The sequence below is a fragment of the Drechmeria coniospora genome, chromosome 01 (genome assembly GCF_001625195.1).
Source record: "Drechmeria coniospora strain ARSEF 6962 chromosome 01, whole genome shotgun sequence".
NCBI classification, from domain to species: Eukaryota; Fungi; Ascomycota; class Sordariomycetes; order Hypocreales; family Ophiocordycipitaceae; genus Drechmeria; species Drechmeria coniospora.
The window spans coordinates 9,082,165-9,104,450 of record NC_054389.1 but is presented as its reverse complement, the minus strand read 5'-3'; the positions used below and the strand labels follow the sequence as shown (position 1 = coordinate 9,104,450).

Here is a 22,286-nt window from a genome sequence, read left to right as displayed (position 1 = left end):
GCAACGGGGAGGGGCGCTGAGGTGGGGAGCTCACTTGCATTTTCGATCGCTGCCCTGGCCCGCTGGACATTCACCAACGGCCCGCAGCGGGTGAATTTTTCCACCTTGGTCTGACAACGCGACCGCGACCGACTTGTGCACCAACGGCTACGAATACTACCCTCGCCCATCATCACCACCGCCGCCCCAGCCGAAGCCTCGCCCCGGCTGTCCGGGACCCGCAGGCCATGCAAGAGCAGCTGCCGGACCAACCACGCCTTACCACCGACGGCAGGACCGAGACGGAGCCAGCGGCGCAGCAAAATGCAGCTGTGATGGACGACAAGCCGGAGAATCGGGAGGGGCAGAGCATGAGCATGCCTGAGCTGGACGATGGCGAAGCCGGTGCGGCGAACAAGAAGGGACCCACGCTGTGCGGCGTGTGCGAGGCAGTCCCGTCCAAGTACAAGTGCTCTCGTTGCTATCTACCTTAGTACGTCGCCCCCGTCAGGTCGAGCTCCTTTCGACTCTCCGTGAAGGCGTCAATGCATTTGGCCTGGCTGGTGGCTGACGTCGCTCCTAGCTGCTCCATTCCGTGCAACAAGACCCATCTCAAAGACCACCCGCCTGACTCAGATGAGAACCGACCCCAACACAGTACCGAGCCTCCGGATAACCTCACCGAGAAGCCGACGGGACCGCCCAACCCGTTCCGAGCGCTCGAAAACTCGGAAAAGCTGACGTGGCTGTTTCGCAAATACCCCAACCTGCCCCAACAATTGCTCGACATACACGCCACGACGCTCCCTCCGCCAGAAGACGTCAGCAAGCAGATCCCGGCCTCCCTCATGCAGGGTGTCCCGAGACAGCAGACCGACTGGAACCGCGACAAGGGAATCGGGAGGGGCAAGGCCGCCCTCCGCCGCGCCCGCCTCCTTCCCGGGGACGCGGGCGAGGGTATCCGGGAGTACTGTCTGCTCGTGCTGATGCTCCTCAACGCGGACGAGGAGAACAAGGCGAACGAAATGCTGCAGAAGCAGTTTGCCCAGCAAGACATGGACGTGATCCAACAGCTCATGGACGACGAGCAGGCACGACGATGAAGAGCGGACAAGGACGGCCAGCAACGACGTATTCCACGTGGCGAGAGGGCATCTTTCATTCAATTTCAGGAGCAGCGCGCCCGTCGCGCCCGCACTCGTGCGCGACCACTGTACGAGTATGATTATTATGCATCACCGACCGACGCTTCCGAGGTAAGGAACGCGGACGATGGACGCGCCACGGGCCGGCAGCTAACGCTTGAATCGCGCCAGGAAGCCGGCGACGGGCGATTTTGACATGCCCGCCACGCCCTGATCCTTGCTCGGAGTCTTGACGTGCTTGCCGTGCTTGGTGAAGCTGCCGAGCCGGTCCCGCAGCGTCCATCTCGCGTCATGCTTTCGCAAGGGGTCCGGTGGCGCGGCGGCCATGGAGCTTGCTTGGGCTTGAGCCTCGTCGCTCTGCGTCCAATCGACGCGCTGATGCTCAAGAGGACTTTTGATGTGCTCCTGGCTGTCTCGCCTCTCGATAGGAACTAGACCAGCCGGCGTCTCCGACGAGCCTATCGGTGGATGGTCCAATCTGCGAAGGATGTTGCCCGTGCTCCTCCGCCTGACGGCCCTTCCGTCCTGTGCTTTACCCTTGACGTGCGTCTCGAAGGTATGCCGGTACGAGAGGCCGGCCGGCTTCTCATCGACCTCGGCCGTCGGTCCGAGAGTAGAGGTGGGCGGGAACTGGTCGCGTCCGTGATGGCGCTCGTGGGACGGCCGCGACGAGGGCTCACCATCTCGCTTCGTGCCCGGCGGTCTGCGATTCGCCCCGCCGTCATCTCGCAGGGATCTCGCCGCGCCCTTGGGCAGCGTGTGGCCGTGAGGTCTCTCCGACAGGCCGCCCTCGAGGCTCGTCGTTCGCCTGAACTGGGCGGCGGCCACCTGTGGAACATACGGATGGCTCGACGGATGGCTCGACGGATGGCTCGACGGATGGCCGTGCTCGCCGTCCCTCTTGGCGGAATCCGATACCATCTTGGCGCCGGTGGCGTGTGCTCCTTTCCTCGACGCCCCATGGCCCTGCACCAAGTGGCTCGGTATCCTCTCCTTGATCGCCAGGTCCCTTGTCTTACCCTTGGCCCTCCTTTCCGCTTCCGCCCGAGCACGCTTCTTCCTCTCCGAATGTGCTCTCTGCGCCTCGAGGACGGGAACGAGCCTCCTCGTCAGCTCGTCCGGGTCGAACGGCTGCGGCTTCTGGCTCGACGTGCCCTTGGCGGGTCTGTGTTGGCGTCCCGCGGCGCCGTCCGCCCCGGCCCTATGCTCCGCCGGGCAACTCGTAGCGAAGATCATGATGGGCCGCCGAATGCGCGATTCGCATGCGCCGTGCCGCACGAGGGACGCTGCGTACGACCTGGAGGGGGGGATCCGAAAACGCCAATCAGAAAGTCAAGACGACGGAGGGGGCCGTCTTCCTGACGCAGTACGACCAATGGTCGGGTCGGCCGCCGAGGGGGGGGAGTCGGAGCGACCCCTGACGACTGGGCTCGTTCTGAGCCGCAGGGGAGTTCGGTCAGCACTTGTGACCTATGTCGAGGCCGAGAAGGCGCGCATGAATGGTCGACCGTGGACGTAACGAAATGAATCCACCCGTGCTCGCGAGGATTGCCGTGTTTTCTCATGAGACGAACTCGGAGGAGGAGAGTGGGAGGAGAGGCGGGGACAGGATGCCCCTTCGTGTCGGTGTGGTGTACGGAGTACATGTACTCCTGTATGCGACAGTACCCCGTACGGCCCAGGTAATAATAGTTGGAGAATACTAGTAGCATCCAAGTACGTGGTATTCCGCTCCATACTCCTCGCTACCGAGGTGCCCCTACGCCGGTCCAGTAACGACAGCCTACGTACGGAGTGGCCGGTGCTACGATTTCTGTGCGGCCTGGGACCCGCGACGGCGAGGTACCCCGGCGAGAGAGATGTTCCTCTGCAGCGAATCTGGGGAAAGCCAAGGGAGCCTGAAGGGCAACGGAATAGATTGGTGGTATGACCACTGGATGCTACTCCGTACAGGTAGCCCCCGTCCGGTTCGCAAGCCGCCGGACCCAGTGGGATTTTTAGCGGTTCTCGACAGCCCACCCGGCTCCACTCGAAGGCGGCCACTGGTCACTGATACGATGATGGCATCGATCGTACTTGCAGTACTCCGTACTCCGTTCAAGGAATAAGTACTGTAGGTGCTTCCAAGTACTTACGGAGTGCAGCAAGTACTTTATACTTGTACTCACAGTAGATGTAGGCGAAGGCATGCTGTAAGTACTGTACTTGCTGTACTTGCACATATGTACTCGTCCAGTACGCCGCAACACACCGTCCAGTATTACATTGTTCTCGTACACATCCATGTAGTTGCCGCACCCAGGCGTACGTCCAACTACGTTCGTTCTCGCCTTCAAGTGCGCGTACTGTAAGTGCTCGTATATGCGGTGCTCATTTTATACTGCTACTGCGCACTGCTCGTATACACCTACATGTATGTGCATATACTCGTACATTTTCGTAGTTATATACCACTACAAGTAGTTCCCGTGCACTCGAATACGTCATCGAACAATGGGAACGAGGGGCAACTTGAGGTTCCTGTACTTGCAGTGTAGTGTGCGAGCCTTCTGTCGAGCAGGCAGGCTTACCTGGCAGGTACCATTAGTACAGAGTTCGCCTCGTGCGTACTAGCACATGACACAAGTGACGACTTTGGATAGGGAGGGTACAGAGATCGCGTTGGCTCTATTGTAGCAATGTGTACAAGTACGGCTAGCTAGCAGGTATAGGCGAGCCGTCGGCCAGCCATCGGCGAATACACTTTTCGCAGTACGGATCAACGGCAGAGGTAATGTAGTCGTACTTACCCGGAGGTGAACGTACCTAGTAATAAGTACTTGCTCAAACTGGTTCATGTACTGCACTTAATTGTGCCTCTGAACACTGGCGATCTGGTGGCGCATTCGGGTAAAGAGCGGCGAATCAGTGGAGGTGTTTCCTCCTTACCCCACAGCCCACCATCTAGCCCCCCTCCCCCACCTTTTTCTACACCTTCACCTCCGGTGCATGTACTTACGCACAGTACATTACAGTACTTACAGTACTTACTTACAGTGCAACTATTATTACTTGTGCTCCGTACTCCGTACAGTACACCTACTTAAGTACAGTACCAGCACTAACCTATCATCCTACAACCTACCACTTCCTGCGCCGCCCCGACCGTCGTCGTCGGAGTGCTCCTCCTCGAGTTGACACCATCACTTGAGGTTGACACATCATTAAGAACGAAAAGCAAAGGTCTTCAATCTCCAGTTAGGCCTTTCCATTACACATTGCAGAGAGAACAGGCAAGAGATGGCCGTTGATTCGCTCGCTCCATGGCAATCGACCGCCCTTGCCCTCTATTTCTCGTTGCCCACCAGCGAGCCAAGGCCATCACATCACGCAGTGTTCGCAATACTCCGTAGCACATGTACATGTACGGAGTACTGTAGTGGTAATACCGTAGGTGTTGGAAACGCTGGCGCCAAGGTACCCACTACTTCGAGCTGCAAGTGAGTACGGAGTAATAATAATACTGTACTTTGTACGGAGTACTCCGTACCTAAACCAACCTGCCTGGGCACCTTGCTAGCAGTCCAGAGTACTGGGTACCTAGTACTTGGTACGCAGTGCAGTCCTTCACAGTACCCTCCTTCACAGTACCCATCTCACTTTGCCGATGCAGTCCCTAGGGGGCAGCCATTCGGTAGGCTCGGGCCTGGCGCACACTGGAAACCTCGGTGTACGTGTACTAGAGCCAGATTCCCATCACCTATTCTCGGCAAGTGCTGCCTCGTTTGCCAAAACAACGTGGCTTCTGCCGCTCGTCGGCTTTTCCATCTTGCAACTCCTTCGCGATTCATATGCCATCCGTCGTACGAACCCCTTTCCCTTCGCGGCGCGACCGCGACCGCGTCGGCGATTATGGCAGCGCGCAGTGCCTTGGCCCGAAAGGCGGCTTTCAAGGCGCCTAACAGCTCCGCGTATAAACCCTGTCTCCCGCCGGACATCCCGATTCCTTCGACACCCGAACCCCTCAAACCGGCCCACGGCAGCGACCGCCCGCGCTCGTCTGAAATCGAGTCAATTAGCCTGGACCCCCAGTCGGCCGTCGCTTTCTCCTCGACCCTGCAACTGCCCGATCTGACGTCGACCAACAACCGGGACTCGTTCAACTCCATCGTCGACGACCCCTTCTTCCAAGGCTTCGACCCGCCCCTCGTCGAGAACCCCGTCGTCAAAGTGTCGGTCGAGAGCTCTTCAGCCGACCAGCCGGATGATAGCGATGACGCTAGCAACAGCCAGCGCTGGCCGCCCTCTCACCGAGAATCATTGACCATCGGGCCGTCGCAGCATTGGGTAAGCAAGCACCCGTTCATCGTACGCAAGGGCCGGGAGCTGCCGAGATCCTTCTGATCCCAACGCCCGCCTCTGCCTCGCCACCTCGTGGCCGGTGGCTTCGGCCTTGGCCCGACATTCATTGACCCCTCATCTCTGCCAGTCCCATTCCCAACCCAGCATGGAGAGTTTCAACATTGCCGTCATCGGCAACTCGGACGTCGGAAAGTCGACCTTCATCCAGCGTGTTCTGTCCCTGCCCCGACCCCCGATATCCAGTGCCTCGAGCGTCCGCATGGTGGTGGATAACACCACCCACATGATCACCCTGCTCGAGCTGGACCTCGACTTTTTCGAATCGAGCTCGACCGAGTCGATCCAATGGCCGAAACAGATCAACGGCCATATCGTGCCGCGAATAGATGCCGCCTTGATCCTGTACGACGTCATGAACCAAGATTCCATAATTGAACTTCCCCGCATCGTCGGTACGCTTGGTCGGAACCCTCGCAGGAGCGCGACCGGACGAGGTGACCCGCTAACCGCCGCGGCAGCTGCTCTCTACAACTCCGATCTCGCCGCCATCCTCGTCGCCTGCAAATGCGACAATCCCGAGGACGATTGGGAGGTTGACGCCGACGCTTTGGCGAATCACGAGTTCTTTGATTCATGCCTAGACAATTACAAAGTGTCCGTCGAAACGCCAGATGTCAGCCGGGAATGCTTGCTGAATGTTTTGAGGACCGCCGTCGCTAACCGGCGAGGTATGCGACCTTGTTCTGCTCTGCTCCCCCCCCCACCGGCCGGTCGAGGAGCGGCGGGCTAACCATGTGCCAGCCGAGGCCGAACAAGCCATGTCGCGAAGAAGAGGGCGATCGTCGACCAACCTGGAGCCTCCCGATCCCGACGGCGGCCGATCCCGGAGCCGAGGCAGCAGACACAGGCGCGCGAGTTCGGTATTCTCAACTTTTCGTGGATTTCCCAACACGGAAGCGTCGGAACAGTACCGCAGGCAGACGTCGAGGAGTCCGATGCCGGGTATGCCGTTTTGCGCTGCTTTCATGCGCTCCGCCGACGTTTGCTAATTCCTCCTCAGGCAGTCGGATCCCCAAGCCTGCCTCCGAGTCGGACGGAGAGTCTCGCAGACACTCGGATGATATTCCCATATTGCAGAGAGGCGATGACTCCGTCCTGGAGAAGCAACCCAACATGCCGGGCTGTAGCCTTGACGAGCTTGTCGACCGGCTGCTTGCGCTGCGGTTGTCGAAAGCAGACAGCAACTTCTCCGACGTATTTCTCTGCCTGTACCGAAAGTTTGCCGCGCCCGGCGAGCTCTTCGCCGCCATCATCGTACGGTTGGATCGTGTTCGCGACGACAAGTCGGCCCACTACCTCACCAAAACGGCCACTCAACTGAGGATCATCGAGGTCGTTGCGAAATGGGTGTCGCTCTACCCCGGCGACTTTGCTCGGCCGAAGACAAGGCAGAACTTGGATGATTTCATCACCCACCTCTCGACGGAACCCGTCTTTTCCGTCGCGGCCCAGCAGATGCGCCGGAATCTTCAGTTCAACGTCAACGTGGATGACGATACCGGCTGGGCAATCTCCGACGATGCCGACGATGAGATCACCAGCAAGATCCTCTCCAAGGACATGTCGGAGCTGTCAGCCGACATGAGCACGCTGCAGATCGACGAAGCCAATCGCAGACCGTCCAACAGCACGGAGGCCTCGGCCCACAGTAGAGGGAGCGTTGGTAGCATGAGCGGACCATCGAGGTTCAGCTCGTACGAGGATTATGACAGAGAGGCCGCCCTTCTCGAGCCGACCGATCACCTGCCGATGAACAAGAACCGTTTCCATATCTTCATGGACATACCCGACGACGACATCGCCGACGAGCTCACCCGAATCGACTGGATCATGTTCTCCTCCATTCGAATCCGCGACTTCGTGCGTCACGTCAGCCTATCGGCGGCGCAGAAGGGAAAGTGCAACAGTTTACGGAATGTGAATCGCATGATCAGCCACTTCAACCACATCGCCAATTGGGTCGCAAACATGATCCTGCTGCGAGACAAGGCAAAGCACCGGGCGCAGATGCTCGAGAAGTTCATGAACATTGCCCTTAAGCTGCGGCAGTTGAACAACTACAACGGCCTCGCGGCAATCTTGGCCGGGCTCAACGGCTCGGCCATCCATCGACTCGCCCAAACACGGTCGTTGGTCTCCATCGATGTCCAGAAGCGATTCGCACGGACCCAGCTCCTGATGGGCACGCAAAAGAGTCATTTTGCCTACCGGCTGGCTTGGGAGAACTCGCCGTTGCCGCGGATACCCTTCATGCCTCTGCATCGCCGAGATCTTGTGTCGGCCGAGGAGGGTAGCAAGACGTTTGTGGGCCCCGACGGCGACCGCATCAACTGGAGGAAGTTTGAGGTGCTCGGCGAAGTCTTACTCCCGATGATGAAGAGCCAGGGAACGGCGTATCCGAACCTGGTCAAGCTGGACACGGCCCGAGATCTCATCCTGGGGTGCCGCATGCCCACGGACGAGGAGGTAAGCGTTCGCGGAGCCTCGAACTGCCGTGTACGTATGCTGATCGATTTTTCTATTCGCAGGAAATATACCAGAGAAGCCTATCGTTGGAAAGCAGCTCAGGTGTGGTCGACGGGGGCAAGAAGAAGTTTCCATGGTCTGCCAAGTGAGCAAGCTTGTGCATGAAGGAAGGGCTTGAGGGATATGAGCGGCGGCGTTTGGGTCAATGAATGATGTACAGGCACGTATTTATGACGACGTGAGAGATGAGAATCGTTTTGTAACGGATAGATAGACTCATGTAGACGGCGGCGGAGTGTTGGCACACCTGCCGAACGATATTCTTTGCGATTCCATGCGGAGCAACGACGAGCCAGCTCCTTCCTGGCTGTTTTTCCGTGCCTGCTTCGTCAGAAACGAGGGTCACTCAGCATATGCCATCACACCAGCAGCACTGGGTTGGGTACCTGGCACATGGACTGCAATCGCGCACAAGACACGACAGCATCACATTGCCCACTGCCGCGCTCTCTCCCACCGAGTATTATATACATATACCTGCATGCATGCATACATACGTACATATATATAGGTATATTTATTCATTCATCTTTATCAGACCAAACCATCCGCAAGCTCGGAGCATGCCGCACACGACAGTATGTCTTCCAACCCTCCATTTGGTGAGTAGGACGGAGGACATGGAGCTTGTTCTCGAAGCCTCTCTTTTGCTCGACCTGCCTGGTTCATTGAACTGCTGCTGCCTGACTACAGGGAACGAACTTTTGGGGTTTGTCAAGATGAATCATCTATGGACACGCCGCACCGGGTTCTGTCACTTCATTGTTACCTTCACTGCCGAAGGCGAACCTATGCAGGAAGCCAAAGAGGCATCTCGATTGGTCGAAATGGTACAAAGCTGTACGGTATGTGGGCTTGACACGGAAAGGTGTTGATGGGTTTCTGACCGTCGCAGATATGGGATCGTCTAGGATGTCAGCTACAGTACTGCGGTGATGCGCTGACGCAGTCGCCCTCGGGATTGGTATTTTCCATGCAGCACAACGATCTCTCCTCTGCTCTGGTCGCGCCCTCCGGAGCCCTTACAGCCGAATTTCGATCGTTGCAATGCTCCATAAATGTATCGGCGAGGAACCATCAATCAAACGGAGACCACCGAGAGCGAAAGAAACGAAAAGTCGCATGCCAGGATGCCAAGGCAGAGGGAAAGCACTTCGACATGGCTTCCGAGGAGGACGACTCCTTCTTCCAGGCTCTTGCACCATCTGACCGCCAGGCAATCGACAATTTCTGTCTGATCATGAACTTTAATCACGACGACAAGAAGGACGCAATCCATTCGGCGCTGTTTAGGCGAGGGCCGAGCCCCAACAATGTCCAAATATTGGTTCATGCATCCCTGAGCATGCTCGTGTCGGGACACAAAGGGCAGCACAGAGGAGTCACAGTCCTTGAGAGCAATCCACACTGTTCACTTATTTCCCTGGCTCCGGGAGTATTCCACGTCCCTTACCTGACGGTAAGCTCGCCAAGCAGGTGCTTCATGAGCTTACTTACTGGCTGCGCAGGCTGTTTCCGATCGCGCGAAATTCCTGCCCATTATCGCTACATCTCTAGCTCGAATGCGGAATGCAGAGTCACCTATTCTGAGGCAAAAGATGGCAGCATTACTAGAGACAGGCACAGGAGCGGTGGAGGGAGGGGACATGAACCCGATTTTCACACCAACCGCAGAGCGCATTACGAGGTCCATCGAACGAAGTTTTTGGGTCGTCATCGTATCGACAATCAAGCCACCACCACTCCCCAAGAAGCATATGACAGTTCCACGAGCGTCTGAGGTATCCCCGCATGACGCAGCGAGCGAGACGGGATTCGAATGGCCCCAGATCGGCACTGGCTTGCCAACATTGGTTACATACTTCGGAGAAAATGAGCATGGAATGTTTCTGGAACAAGACTCTTCGCCGGGCTCAGCCCTTGCGAACGCTTTTGTTGATCACAGCCACCCACCATCCTTTTGCTCGAGTGCTTCCGAATCACAGTCAAGCTTCTCAAGCGAGTCCTATGATAGTCCAGTTTCGCAAGAGATTTCCAATCATCAGCAACGAGCGGCAGACTTTGTTCCCAGTCAACCGTACCACCACCTCGAGCATTCACACACGCCGGAAGCAACTTTTATGAATGTCGACGTTGGATATATTCCAGAAAAAGCTGGAAACGAATTGCCATTTGCGTACCCCGCCATCTATACGACAGTTGATCAATGTATGTATCCAAACGGAGTATGACAGAACCACGATATGAGCCTGGGTATCGATGTCGCTGTTGGGACGTGAGGTCGGCAGGTTGGGGGCGGTGGAGGGCTCGTGCTGATTCCGCCAGCCAAGTTGAGGGAAATCGTCGCAATGTGATGTACGCCGGAGCCCCCGGTGGCGAGGATGATTTCGCGTTGGTTTTATGGTCATTGGGGTCCGTTGGCTCGGCATGATTGTAATGGTGTTTGTCATGGTGATTGTCATGGCGATTGTGGTCTAGTGTACACCGCAGAGTTGCGCAGCCCGCAGTAATTTTTTATTTCCGGGCGACCGACTTGCCCTTGTCCTTGGAGCCATCCTTTTTCTTCTCCTTCTTCTTCTTCTGCTCGGGCTTGAGGGTGGCAAAATGTATATACCAGATAACGAGACACTGGATGATAAGACCAACAATGACGAGAATAAGGGTGACGAAAAGTTGGGGCTGGTCGTTGAGGACGGCGACGGCCTCGTTTGTGGCCCCAACAGCCTTGAGCCAGTCAAAGTTGGGCATGGCGAATCCGATGTCCAAGGCCGTCGTTTTGAGCGTGAAAGTAGAGCAGCAGCAGCAGCAGCAGCAGGTAGTGGGGGTGAGGTCCGGACGAGAGGTGATGAAGACGAGTTATGGACGGGGTTCGAGCAGATAGTCGACGGGATATGCGTTTGAAGTACGGTAGCAATACGAACTATAAATGGGTTTGATTACGAGCGTCCAGCAGCGGCAAAGAGTCGTCTGACTATACCAGACCCCAACAATGGAATGAGGGGACGAGGAGAAAGGCGAGAGGGGACTACTGGCTAAATGGGTGCCCTGTGAAGATGGATGGAGGAGGAAAATGATGACGCAGAGCCGAGCGGGAGACAAGGGCTTTGAAACGAGTGCAGAAGGGAGTCGTTGTTTATTAGTACGCTGGTGAGGAGGGGGGGGGGACGAGTTGCGTGAGGAGGAGTGCGTGAGTGACCGTGCTAGGGGTCAGTCGGTCTCGAGTACTGTACATGCAAGAACCGCGTAAGCTCCGTTGAGGGTGTAAGCGATGTACACCTAAGCGCTGCCCCCCCGGCCCCCTGTCGTCGATGTAATATATTTCGCACGAGTATGGAGTAATAGTTACTGAACATATTCATACTTACCTCTACATACTGCGAAGTACGGAGTGCACTACTCCGTGCATGCGGATACATGTATGCGTGGGCGAGTGTGTATAGTATACTGGTCTTGTGCGAGTACATATTTGTACTCCATGATCCTTGATGCGCACCGGCCCCGCCCCCTGCCCAGTCATCTGAGGCCGCCCTGAGACGTTTCTTGCCTGATTTTGGCGGATCCAATATTCATGGAATGATGGATCAAGCAGAGTCAAGTGCCAAAATGAAGGCCGAGCACCGACCAGAATTGCGTGATGGTTTGCGACGCGCACGAGAGTCGACGGCGTCGAGACACATACTGTACTTGGAGGTGGAGGGATGGCGCACACGGCAGCAGAATTATTCAGTATTCGTAATGTCTCGCTGATTGCACACATAGGTAACAATGCCCAAAGATGTTCATCCAAACGATGAAAAGTTGTGTACGGACTGACCATGCTATTGAGGCCTTCGGTATAATGTCACGTGATGCATCACGTGTAATACGGGAAGGTACTGACCAGGGTCCAGCTTGACGCCGATGCCCGAACTATCTGGGCGGTCTGGCCCCAGAAAAATCTCGAGCTCGTTGTGAGCTGCAGCATTTCCACGACATCGCGTCCACCGACCAATCCGCTCCGGCTTTCCTGCTCGAACTTCTTGGGGAAGGCAGCTTGGCGGTCATGAGCGTCGCACGCCCGGCGCGTAGCCTTCTCGGCCGCTGCCTCGCCTCGACGCGCTCGCGGATGGCCGCGGCGACGGCAGCACCACCACCAGCCGTCGTCAGCCAACGCTCTCCTTTCCACAGCTCGGCCCCCCGTCCGAAGCGGCGGTCACGGTTTCGAAATGTCACGGCCGAGGAGATGGGACTGCTCAATCCCTCGACCCTCTCCAAGTACCGACAAGAGAAGTTCGCCGAGTTTAGCAAGGACGACTTGGACGCGCTCCGAAAAAAGTACACGGCCGAGCAGATCGAGGCGATCCAAGCAGGCGAGATGGCCGTCGACCCTGACGATCTCATCTTCCAGGGGCGTCTTCGTGACGACCCCTACCAACCCAACTACATGGAGGACTACACCGTCCTCGATCCGAGGTACGACCTCAAGCCCGAGGTGGAAGTGACGCCGAAGCAGCCGCAGTGGCTGAATCACAACGACTGGGTCGACAACTACGGCATGAAGATGGCCAAGTTGACGGACAAGAAGACGACGGATCAGCTCACGCGAGCCATGGTCCGCGCCCTGCGGAGGGTGAAGGAGAGCAACGGGCGGGACTTCATCGACCTCACGCACGACGAGCTCGAAGACATGGAGAAGGACCCCGAACTGCTCAAGCGGTACCTCGTCGAGGACGACGGCGGGGAGGCTGATGCGGCTGCGTCCGAGTCGGATCTCATGACGCACGCCCAGGCGACGAAGCTCGACGAGGCCGTCGACGCTGAGTGGAAAACGGAACTCGACAAGTTGTCGGCGCTTGGGGACGAGGCCGAGGCCGGTCCTACGAACCTGGAGCTGCTGGATGACGGGCCTGCGGGCATCAGCCGCGCGTACTCGGCCGAGGCCGTCGAGCTGGGCAAGGTACCCGGCGTCGAGGGTCTCTACAAGTCGGCCGTGGACCCCGAGGACGAGGGCCAGGACGACGCGGGCCACTACCAGGAGATCAAGCGGCTCACGGGCATGAGCCTGAAGGACATTCAGTCCATATACCGAAAGGTCCTCGTCACCCGCTGGGTCTCGAACCAGACGCGTCTGGGCAAGGTCCGGAGCACATCGGTCGTCGCCATTGCGGGCAACGGCAACGGCCGGCTGGGGCTCGGCATCGCCAAGTCGACCGAGGCCGGGCTCGCCGCCGAGACGGCCCAGCTGCTGGCGATTCGAAACATGAAGCCGATCCGTCGGTACGAGGACCGGACCGTCTACGGGAACCCCAAGGCCAAGGTGTCGGGCACCGTCGTCGAGCTCTTTGCCCGGCCACCTGGTGCGTACCCGCGCTATACTCGGCTCGTTTCTTATTCATAACCCCTTCTCCTGCCCTTTTGTTCACCCTGTTCTCTGCGGCGAAGCGATTCTGACCGTTTGTCTCTCTCCATCACAGGATTTGGCCTTCGTTGCCCCCATCGCATCTTCGAAATGTGCCGGGCAGCGGGCCTGCACGACATCGCGGCGCGCATGCCGCGGTCGAAGAACCCGATGAACTCGGTCAAGGCGACGTACGATGCGCTCATGAACCAGCCAGATCCGGAGGAGATTGCCATCGGCCGTGGCAAGAAGATGGTGGATGTGAGAAAGGTGTATTACGGAGGCGCTGTATACTAAGCTCGATCAGACAACGGCCACGACGGATGCCTAGACTAGACTCGTCCGCGAAGAGCGCATGGGCGGCAGCCGACATTGGTTCGGTTGCATGTATATGTAGTGTACATTCGAAGAAGACGGGTCTCTCGTCTCCTGCGAAGCGTTGGCGCAAAAAAGAAACAAGAGAAAATCAATATGGCGAAAGGCCATGCCATGTCAAGAGATGCCGTCCTTCCGTCTGTCGGTTGTCGACAATTTATATTTTATTGTTGTCCGGCAACTATATGGGTATCAATCATGTCATTTCGTCTATTGATGCTTCCCCTGTCCTCTGCAAGGCAACTTTCACGCAAGCCCGGCCACATGCTCGTCCGCCTCGTCCATCATGATCAACATGACCCGCGCCCTCATTGTCTCTCGCCGGCGGCACCCCAGTCAATCTCTTGCTGCAGGACAATGCTATAAACGCTCGCCTTGAGAAGTGTAAACGCGAGACTTGTCTGGCGTTCGAGCGCACGCAGCCCGTCGAGCACCTCGGTTGTTGGACGGGATGCAAGCGCGTCGAGCACGTTGGCGAGCTTTACAATCCGAGTGCGTCAGCAACACATTCGTCATTCTTTCATATCTTGTGGGTGGGGGGGGGGGGGATGACGGAACCTCTTTCATGTTGTTCGCGAGTCGTTCGTACTCGTCCAATACATCCTGCTCGAGAGGTGAGAGTTCCGGTGGTGAGAGTAGGTTGCCTGTGCTTGCGCTCGCGTTTGTGCTGCTGTGCTCCATGACTGGTTGACTGATAGAAAGAATACAGACTGGATGGTTGGAGGTAGAACGGGATGCTATGCTGATCAATGGCAATTCAAGGTGATGAAATCAAATGATGGGCATGTCGCGATGCACGTTGCCATCATGATAGTGGGGGAACTTCTCGTGGGTGCAGTGTGGCGTGGCCCCACCACATAATAGCCTAGCACAATTACTTACATCTAGTATACAGAACATATTGTATATAATACTCCGTACATGTACGTGAATTTGCGCTCACAAGTACCCCTGCTACTGGTACGGAGTACTCTGTACATAACAGAGTGATGCACCCATACTGTAGTGTAAAGCATGGAATTTGTACAGTAAGTAATACTCCGTACTCCGTAAGTATTACTTCACGCCCACATTCATATTGGCTCGAAACCTTCACCTCACTGACTAAGAACGCAAAAACGCTGAAACAGCGACGCTTGAATGAATATATGTAGCATTGCCAAGTACTTGGTAGTGAATATCCTCCACATTATAAAACTGTTGGTCGTACTTGACGGTAAACAACAAAAGGAACAGCCAGCAGGAAGAGCGGAAGGAAACAGGGAGAAAATGAAACGTCGGTGCAGGCGTTCGGGAACTCTCATGGAACCCATCTTGATCCAGAATCCCATATAGGCACCTCATATCGCACCGTCTCTGACTCTCCGCTGCTCAACTCTGCTTTGCCACAAACCACGAGTGGACTTGCATCGGCGCGTACCCTGTCACGCAAGAGGCACGGTCAACTACTGTCCGTACACGACGACGCCGTTTTCACCGCCAGCCTCGACGCCGACGACGCTCTCGCTGTAGTCGCTGTACACGCTGCCCTCGTCGTCGTACGCGCTGTAGCCGGTCTCGGATTCCGTGTAGCGGCCCGAGCTCGTCGAGGTGAGAACCGTCGTGCCGGCGCTGCTCCGACGTAGCGTGTCGGTTTCGCTGTGGTTGTCGCCGTCACCGTCATCGTCGGCATCGACGATGGAGTCGACCACCGTCGCTTCCTCAGTCGCGAAGTCGCTCGCGAACTGGCTGCTGACACCACCGTCGTGCCACGGTCGAGGTGTCGTGGGCTCCTCGAGCTCCTCCACCGTCTCCCTTACGCCCGCGTTCTCCTTGTCCTCGACGTCCAAGGCCTTAGCGAGACCGCCACCCCAGGTGCTCTTCCGTATCGTGTGCATGCCCGCCGCCGTCCTCACGCTCTGGCTCCGCTTGACCCCGCTGGAGGGTGTGCCATTGTTCATCTGGCTCAGGGAGGCGATTCGACGGGACGCTCCGTTCAGCGCCGTCGGCGACGCGAGGTTTCGCTTCGCCACGAGCGCCATGTTGACCACCGCCGAAGGCCGGGGCTTGTTCATCGCCTCGACCTCGTCGCCGGCCGCCTTCCTGACCCGCTTCCGGCTCATCCTGTCGCGCTCCTTGCCGCTCTTGGACATGAGAAGAACGCGCGAGTGGTCCATGACGCCGTCCACGATCCGACGCTCCAGCCTCTCGGCCCGGTGCTCCATGTCCGCCAGCGCCTCCTTTCGAAGGCGCATCGCCGTCTCGAGTGAGGAGACGTCGCCCGTGAGCCGCGTCTTCTGTCGGATGAGGCTCTCCTGCTCCGTCCGCAACGTCAGCACGCTTTTCCGGAGCCTCTCCTCCTCCTCCCTGAGACTGGACACCGACGCCTCCGCCTGCTCTTTCTCCGCGAGGTTTCGCTCGAGCGCGACAGCCGTTTCCTGCAGCGTCTGCTCTCGGTCCTCGTGCTCGTCCGCGATGCGCTGGCTCTGGTGGCGGAGGAACTCGGATATCTCCGTCGCCGTATTCACCACCGACTGGTGCACCTTGTCGAGCGTCGCCAGCTGGCTCAAGGCCTGCGCCGCCGACGCGTTGTGGTCGACGATGCTGTCGAGCTTCTCGTGTACGCCGCCGTCGTCGTACTTGTCCTCGGCGAGCCTGTCGATCTTCTCTCGCAGCACCGAGTCGTCGTACCGGTTCTCCATAAGCTTGCCGAGCGTCTCCCGCACCTCACTGTCGTCGTACCTTTGCTCCACCAGCTGGTTCAGCTTCTCCTGCACTTCCGAGTCGTCGTATTTCTCCGGAGGAGGCAACATCGGCTGCTCCGGCACCTTCGACTCCACAATCCTGTCCTGGAGCTCCGTCGTCGATGCCTTGGAGTGCTCGAAATGCTCGCCGACGAGAAGCAGGATGTCCTTGACGGCCTCGAGAATCTGGGGCTGGAACTCCTTGACGTCACCCTGCAGACCCTCTACCATGCTCGCCGTCTGCTGCATCTGATCCCTCGTCTGCTGGTGCTCCGACTTTCCATCCGTATACCTCTCGTCCGCACGGCTGGCGAGGTCTTCGACCTTGCTGAACACCGTTTTGGACGCTTCCTCCATCTTCTCGAGCGAGTCGGTCACGGTCGAGCCTAGCGTGTCGATGAGAAGCTTCAGTTCGTCCGCCACCGCCTTGGTTCCGACCACAGCTGCTTCCGTCTCGAGATCACGGGCTTCCCCGGCCGCCGCCTTCTCATCCATCGCTTCCTTGAACTCGTCGTACTTCGCGATGAGCTGCGTCATCTTGTCGTCGAATTTCGTCCCGATGCACTCCGTCGCCTCTTGGAGCTTCTCGTTGGACTCGAGCCGAGCGCCGACGACGACTTCCTTGGACTCCTCGAGCTGCAGCTTCATCGTACCCAGCATCTCCTTGAGGTCTTGGCCGACGGTTCCGTTCTTGTCCATCTTCTCGCCCATCGTCTCGAGGAGCGTGCCGAGTGCCCCAACGCCGGTGGAGCCCGAGTCGAGCTTGTCCTTGACAGTCTCTTGGAACTCCTGGAGGAAGCTCTTGACGTCGGTCACGCGGTCGGCGACGCCGACGATCTCGGCTTGCCGGTCGTCGAGCGCCTTCGTCGACGATTCCGCGTGTTCCTCGAGCTTCTCCTTCACCTCCTTGACCATTGCCTCGAGACTGGACACGTCGTCCTTGCTTGATAGTGAGGCGAAGTCGGTGGCCGCCAATGCATCAAAGGCAGTCTTGATTTCGAGAACGACCGTTTCGACTGCCTCGACGTCTGTCTTTGTGGCCCCGTCGTCATCCGTGAAGCCCCTTTCCACCCGCTCTTTCAGCTCGCCAAGTCCGACCCGAAGGTTGGCGAGGAGGGTCTCGAGAGCTGTGAGGTCTACCTTGTGCGAGATGACGTCAAGCTGATCGGCCATGGAGCCTACGGTTTCCCTCGTCTCGTGAGCCAGTGCTTCTACCGAGTCGAGGTGCTCCTTGCGGACAACCTGCTCGCCGTCGAACAGATCCTCCAGGCGCGCCTTGGTGTTGCGCAGGATCGTCTCGATCGCCTCCATATCTTCCTTGGTTGCCGCATCGGCGTGTAGAGGGATCGCGCGAGCGCTCTCTTCGTTCGCCGCCGCCGACGGTGGTTCTCGGGAGGAGAGCTCCTCGACACCCTCTCGCACGCTTTGAAGCATGTCCTCGAGATGTGATAGGTCGCTCTTGTGCAAGCTCTCGCTCTCCGTATTGGGCTCCATCGCCTCGACCTTGATTCGAAGCTGGGTGATGAGGATTTCGAGCTTCTTGATGTCGTCCCGCTTCACCGTGTCCACGGGGATGATGGCCTGCTCAGGTGCGATGTTGCTGACGGCCGCCACGGCCCTGTCATTGCTGCCATCGCGAAGCGTCTCGATGTCCGACTTGACAGAGTCGAGGCCCGACCTGAGCGCGTCGAGGATTTCGTCGTTGGCCGTGAGGTCGACAGGTCTGTTTGTCACCCTGTCGATGCCCGCCCGGAGATCGTTCAGTCCGTCGTGAATGGCGTCGAGGATTTCGCTCGTCTCGGGCCGGGGTCGAAGGATTTCCTGTCGGAGGTTGCTGAGGCCGTTGTGCAGAGCCTCGAGCACTTCCTGGCTGCTGCCGCCGGGAGTCGGTGACGCGGCGGGCACCATGGAGGAGTGTACGACGTCTCGCAGGCCCTCGAGCTCGGTCTGAAGTTGCTCTCGCGAGCTGTCGTTGGCCTCGGAAACGGCAAGAGAGAGGTCCTCCTTGAGTTCCTCCACCGTTCGCGAGAGCGAGGCCATGAATTCTTCCTGTCCGGCGACACCGGTAGCGCGGTCAACGTAGCTCTCAATGGCCACGCGCAGGTTTTCCAAGCCATCCTTGGTGGCATCCAGGAGCTGCTCCGTGTCTCGTCCGTTGGCGGCGACGTTCTGTTTCGCCTCTTCCGAGACTGCCTTGAACTCGAGCTTCATGTACTCCGTCACGTCGCCAAGGCGAGACAGGACTTCCTCGTGGTCGGCGGCGTGGGCGCCGAGGGCATCGGCCCGGGGAAGATCGAGCCCTTCGAGCCCTTCCCTCACGGCATGCACCATGTCCTCATGCGTCATTTCGTGGCCGACGGCGGAGGCGGCGACGGGAAACTCAAACTCCTCCAAGCAGTCACGGACTGCTTCGATGATTTCGTCCCTCGAGATGTTGGCGGGCGTGTCAATCCGTGGCGGGACGAAGTGCTTCAGCCCCTCGACGACGGCCTGGAATACCTCGTCTCTCGTGGCGCCGGCCGGCGTCTCCTGCTCGTCGCGAGGCATGTACTCCTGTATGCCTTCCTTGAGGACGGTGAGGACCTCGTCGCGCTCAAGGCCAAGCTGCTGCACTTCAATCTCGGGCTTGTAGTTTTCCCAAGCATCTCGCACGGCTTCGATGACGTCCTCGCGGCGGAGGTCGGGCATGTCGTCGCCTCGAGAGGCTTCGTTGTCCCTCAGGGCCGCCCTCATGGCGTTGTAGATCTCCTGATAGTCGACCATAGGCTTTTGCGACTGAGCTGAGGCCTGGGACTGGCGGCGGTGCTCGCGCAGCACGTTGTTGAGTTGTTCCTTCATCTGCTCGAGACCTTCGTCGATGACTCGTGACACGTCGTCCTTGCTAGGGATGTCCGTTTCATCAAAAGACTTGACGTCCATACTTTCGAGTCGCTTGCCTAGTTCACGGCCCATACCCAAGACTTCACCGCGGAGCTCGCGGACAAGGGCCTTGACCTCGGCCGTCAGCCCACCGCCCTGGGTGACGCTGTCCTTGACGGAGCGAATTATTTTGATGAGGTCTTCGTTCAGGAGATCAGCTCCTCGACTTGAGGGTACGGCCAGCAATGTCCTGTCGTCGCCGCTCTGCAGCAGGCGTTCCGTCTTGTCCTTCATGGACCTGCCGTCAGGTGGGCAACAGGCCATCTCCATCTCCTCGCCGCCTTCGCCGCGAGATCGAGTGGGGACAACCTCGGTGACGATGGCTGACTTGGGCTGCTCGCGAACGTACTGCACCAGCTCCTCGACCATGGTCGCCGTCGCCATTCCCGACATCTTATCGGACAGCTCGTGCAAGAGTCCGGCCAGCGATTCTTGCCCTTCCTTGGTTCCGAGACTGCGCAGAATCTTGTCGAGGATGGCATGGGAGGCTGATCCGTCGACGCCCGACAGGGACGGCGTGCTCATGGACCGGCAGTCGATGGACTCGACGAAGCTCTTGGGGGACGGTATCCGCGGAAGTTGGAACCCCGGCGCGTTGGGGGACGTCGAGTGCGGCTTGTTGTCGATGAAAAGCCCACCATACTGCTCGCGCGAGGGAATTCTGCTCGAGGCGTCGCTCCAGGTTCCGATGAAATCGCGCAGGCTCCTCCGTATGTCTTCGTCTCTCGTGTTTGTCGCTTCCTTGAGGCTCATCAAATCCGTCGCGTTGTCGCGGCTGCGCCGGCTCAGCTGCGACAGCTCTTTCTGCAGCGTCTGGGCAATGACGGTGAGGCTCAGGATCTGTCCAGACAGGCCCTCGAGCGTGTGGGGACCTTGGGCGGACAGCGCAGCGTTGGCGACGTTGGAGAGGGACGCATCTCCCTCCCTCAATGGCTGCTGGCTGCCCATCGCTTGCAACGCCAACATGGTGGACGACTGAGGTGGCGTGTTTTCGCCCAGTATGCTCTGGGGAGGCGGTCGTCGTACGGAGGGCCGGATGACAGGCGCCACGGTCGGTCCGAGGCCAGGCACTGCCGTCTCGCTGTCCCTGCGTCGAGGCTCGAGGGCACTCTCCCTCAGGTGGGTTTGCATATGTGTCGGGGTCGAGGGTCGGTCGTTTGCCCGTACCGGCGAGCCAGGGGTGCTCCGTCCGCCCTCGATCATGAGGCTCAAATCACGAACGGTGCCCCCCGGCTGCAGCGACTGCATGCGACGGTGCGACGAGGCCCTCATCACCGTCTTCTCGGGCGATCCGTCGTGGACTCGCTTGGCCAGGCTTGGCACGAGCGCCACGCTGTCCCGCGCACGCTCGCTCAAGGCAGCATGGGCCGACTGGATGGCGGTGCTGGTGCCCGTCCGCGAGGAGAAGCTCGGTGACTGTGGGTTCAGGGGCAACGGCGGAGGTGCACGTTCGGGATCTGAGCTGTCCCACCTGCAGAATGTCAACGGTTAGGGGCATTCATGTACTTGCATGTGCCGACTAGCATCGGTTTTTTTGTTGCGAGACGCCCGAGAGCGTTGCTTCCGAGGGCGGGTGAGAGAGGGAGGGCGGATACGGGGACGCACATACATGGGAATCAACGCTCGGCTGCCTTGGTCGGATGAGATGGAGTGTTGATGTTTGAGCATTCTGTCCCCCTCGCGAGACGAATCTCGCTCGATATTATTCGGCATGCTGGTTTTAGAGATGGAATCGCTGCGAAAGCGAGGGCGGATGGAATGGAAGAGGGAGGGAAAGAATGCGGCTGCCGCACCCTGCGTGAGCGAGTACCTATGCACAGTAGTAGCTCCCCTACCAATGTTACGTTGGTAGGTACGTAGCTCTTCCAGTGACGTCTCCGGAGGGGCAGCGGCTAATGGCGGGAATCGTAGCCTGTATCTGTACTCTGTACAAGTGCAATCGTAATTTAATCTGCTGCGTGGGGAGCGGGCCTTGAGCCTGGCAACAATTGTTCAAACTTGCATCGAGATGATGGAAAGCCGTGGATGAAAATTCGAGCTGCTTGCTGCTCTACTAGTAGTAGTCTATTAGTAGTAGGGTACTTATTCAGTCGCTCGTACAGAAAAGCTCGTTGGGCTCGATTGCCTCTGCTCGTCGTCTGTTGTCCTTCTGACATTGCATTGTCAACTGTGTTGGCTCCCGGTTGTCGGGGCAACGCGCGACCACGGGCCAATGACACGATTGTTGCGGCACATCGATCCATCACTTGCACTCGCTAGTGCACATCATTGTGCTACTGTGGACAAGGCTTGCCTTATCCCTCCCTAACCTGAACCTCCTGCTAGCCAGCCTAATTACAGTGCCTCTATTTGTACGGTGCGATTATCGTAAACGAACATGCTCGTACTTGTAAGTTCTGCACGACACGATATGCCTAGTACTAGTAACTACTACAGTACTGTAGGTCCGAAAAGTCGTAACTACTATTAGTATGCACGTTGCTGCAAGTAGATTTCAACATGTGCACCACCCGCGCTGCAAGTGCGTACAAACGACACGAATAGATGCAACAAGCAGTCGGAAGCTGCATAGCATGTATGTGCCGGTATTAATATAGCCTACTCGTACTACTTCGAACCGACACGAAACTGTATACGGCCGTCGTGCGACCAACCACCCGAAAGCTGCCTTCAACCTGGCACATCGTCTATGTACAAATCCCATGTCGCTACGTCTGTACCGTCCCTACAAGAGCGGAGTGTTTACTACGGGCAAAATGTTCATCGACATCATATGCCCCCATCACCTTCCCGCTCAATCAGTCCGTTCCGTCTCTTGCACTTGTCGCGCAGTTCCTTCTA

General features: G+C 58.0%; 7 protein-coding genes across 7 annotated transcripts; 4 read left to right on the top strand and 3 right to left on the bottom strand.

Annotated features, from left to right (window-relative positions):
* Positions 1-227: 227 nt before the first annotated feature.
* Positions 228-1,082, top strand: DCS_02408 (zinc finger domain-containing protein; the record flags this gene model as incomplete). The annotated part of the gene is made up of 2 exons (XM_040799735.1): positions 228-472; positions 563-1,082. The coding sequence occupies 2 exons, from the start codon at positions 228-230 to the stop codon at positions 1,080-1,082; spliced, it is 765 nt and encodes a 254-aa protein (XP_040660618.1).
* A 192-nt stretch (positions 1,083-1,274) lies between these two features.
* Positions 1,275-2,360, bottom strand: DCS_02407 (uncharacterized protein; the record flags this gene model as incomplete). Its single annotated transcript, XM_040799734.1, has 1 exon — positions 1,275-2,360. The coding sequence occupies one exon, from the start codon at positions 2,358-2,360 to the stop codon at positions 1,275-1,277; it is 1,086 nt and encodes a 361-aa protein (XP_040660617.1).
* Positions 2,361-5,015: 2,655 nt separating this feature from the next.
* On the top strand, positions 5,016-8,140 carry DCS_02406 (putative aimless RasGEF; the record flags this gene model as incomplete). The annotated part of the gene is made up of 6 exons (XM_040799733.1): positions 5,016-5,450; positions 5,593-5,917; positions 5,984-6,193; positions 6,272-6,467; positions 6,530-7,991; positions 8,054-8,140. 6 exons carry the CDS (start codon positions 5,016-5,018, stop codon positions 8,138-8,140), a joined length of 2,715 nt encoding a protein of 904 aa, XP_040660616.1.
* Positions 8,141-8,631: 491 nt separating this feature from the next.
* Positions 8,632-10,282, top strand: DCS_02405 (uncharacterized protein; the record flags this gene model as incomplete). Its single annotated transcript, XM_040799732.1, has 4 exons — positions 8,632-8,653; positions 8,745-8,896; positions 8,947-9,510; positions 9,560-10,282. 4 exons carry the CDS (start codon positions 8,632-8,634, stop codon positions 10,280-10,282), a joined length of 1,461 nt encoding a protein of 486 aa, XP_040660615.1.
* Positions 10,283-10,565: 283 nt separating this feature from the next.
* Positions 10,566-10,799, bottom strand: DCS_02404 (uncharacterized protein; the record flags this gene model as incomplete). The annotated part of the gene is made up of 1 exon (XM_040799731.1): positions 10,566-10,799. The coding sequence occupies one exon, from the start codon at positions 10,797-10,799 to the stop codon at positions 10,566-10,568; it is 234 nt and encodes a 77-aa protein (XP_040660614.1).
* A 1,294-nt stretch (positions 10,800-12,093) lies between these two features.
* Positions 12,094-13,725, top strand: DCS_02403 (37S ribosomal protein S5; the record flags this gene model as incomplete). Its single annotated transcript, XM_040799730.1, has 2 exons — positions 12,094-13,387; positions 13,505-13,725. The coding sequence occupies 2 exons, from the start codon at positions 12,094-12,096 to the stop codon at positions 13,723-13,725; spliced, it is 1,515 nt and encodes a 504-aa protein (XP_040660613.1).
* Positions 13,726-15,248: 1,523 nt separating this feature from the next.
* Positions 15,249-21,158, bottom strand: DCS_02402 (uncharacterized protein; the record flags this gene model as incomplete). Its single annotated transcript, XM_040799729.1, has 2 exons — positions 15,249-20,916; positions 21,055-21,158. 2 exons carry the CDS (start codon positions 21,156-21,158, stop codon positions 15,249-15,251), a joined length of 5,772 nt encoding a protein of 1,923 aa, XP_040660612.1.
* Between the last annotated feature and the right edge of the window lie 1,128 nt (positions 21,159-22,286).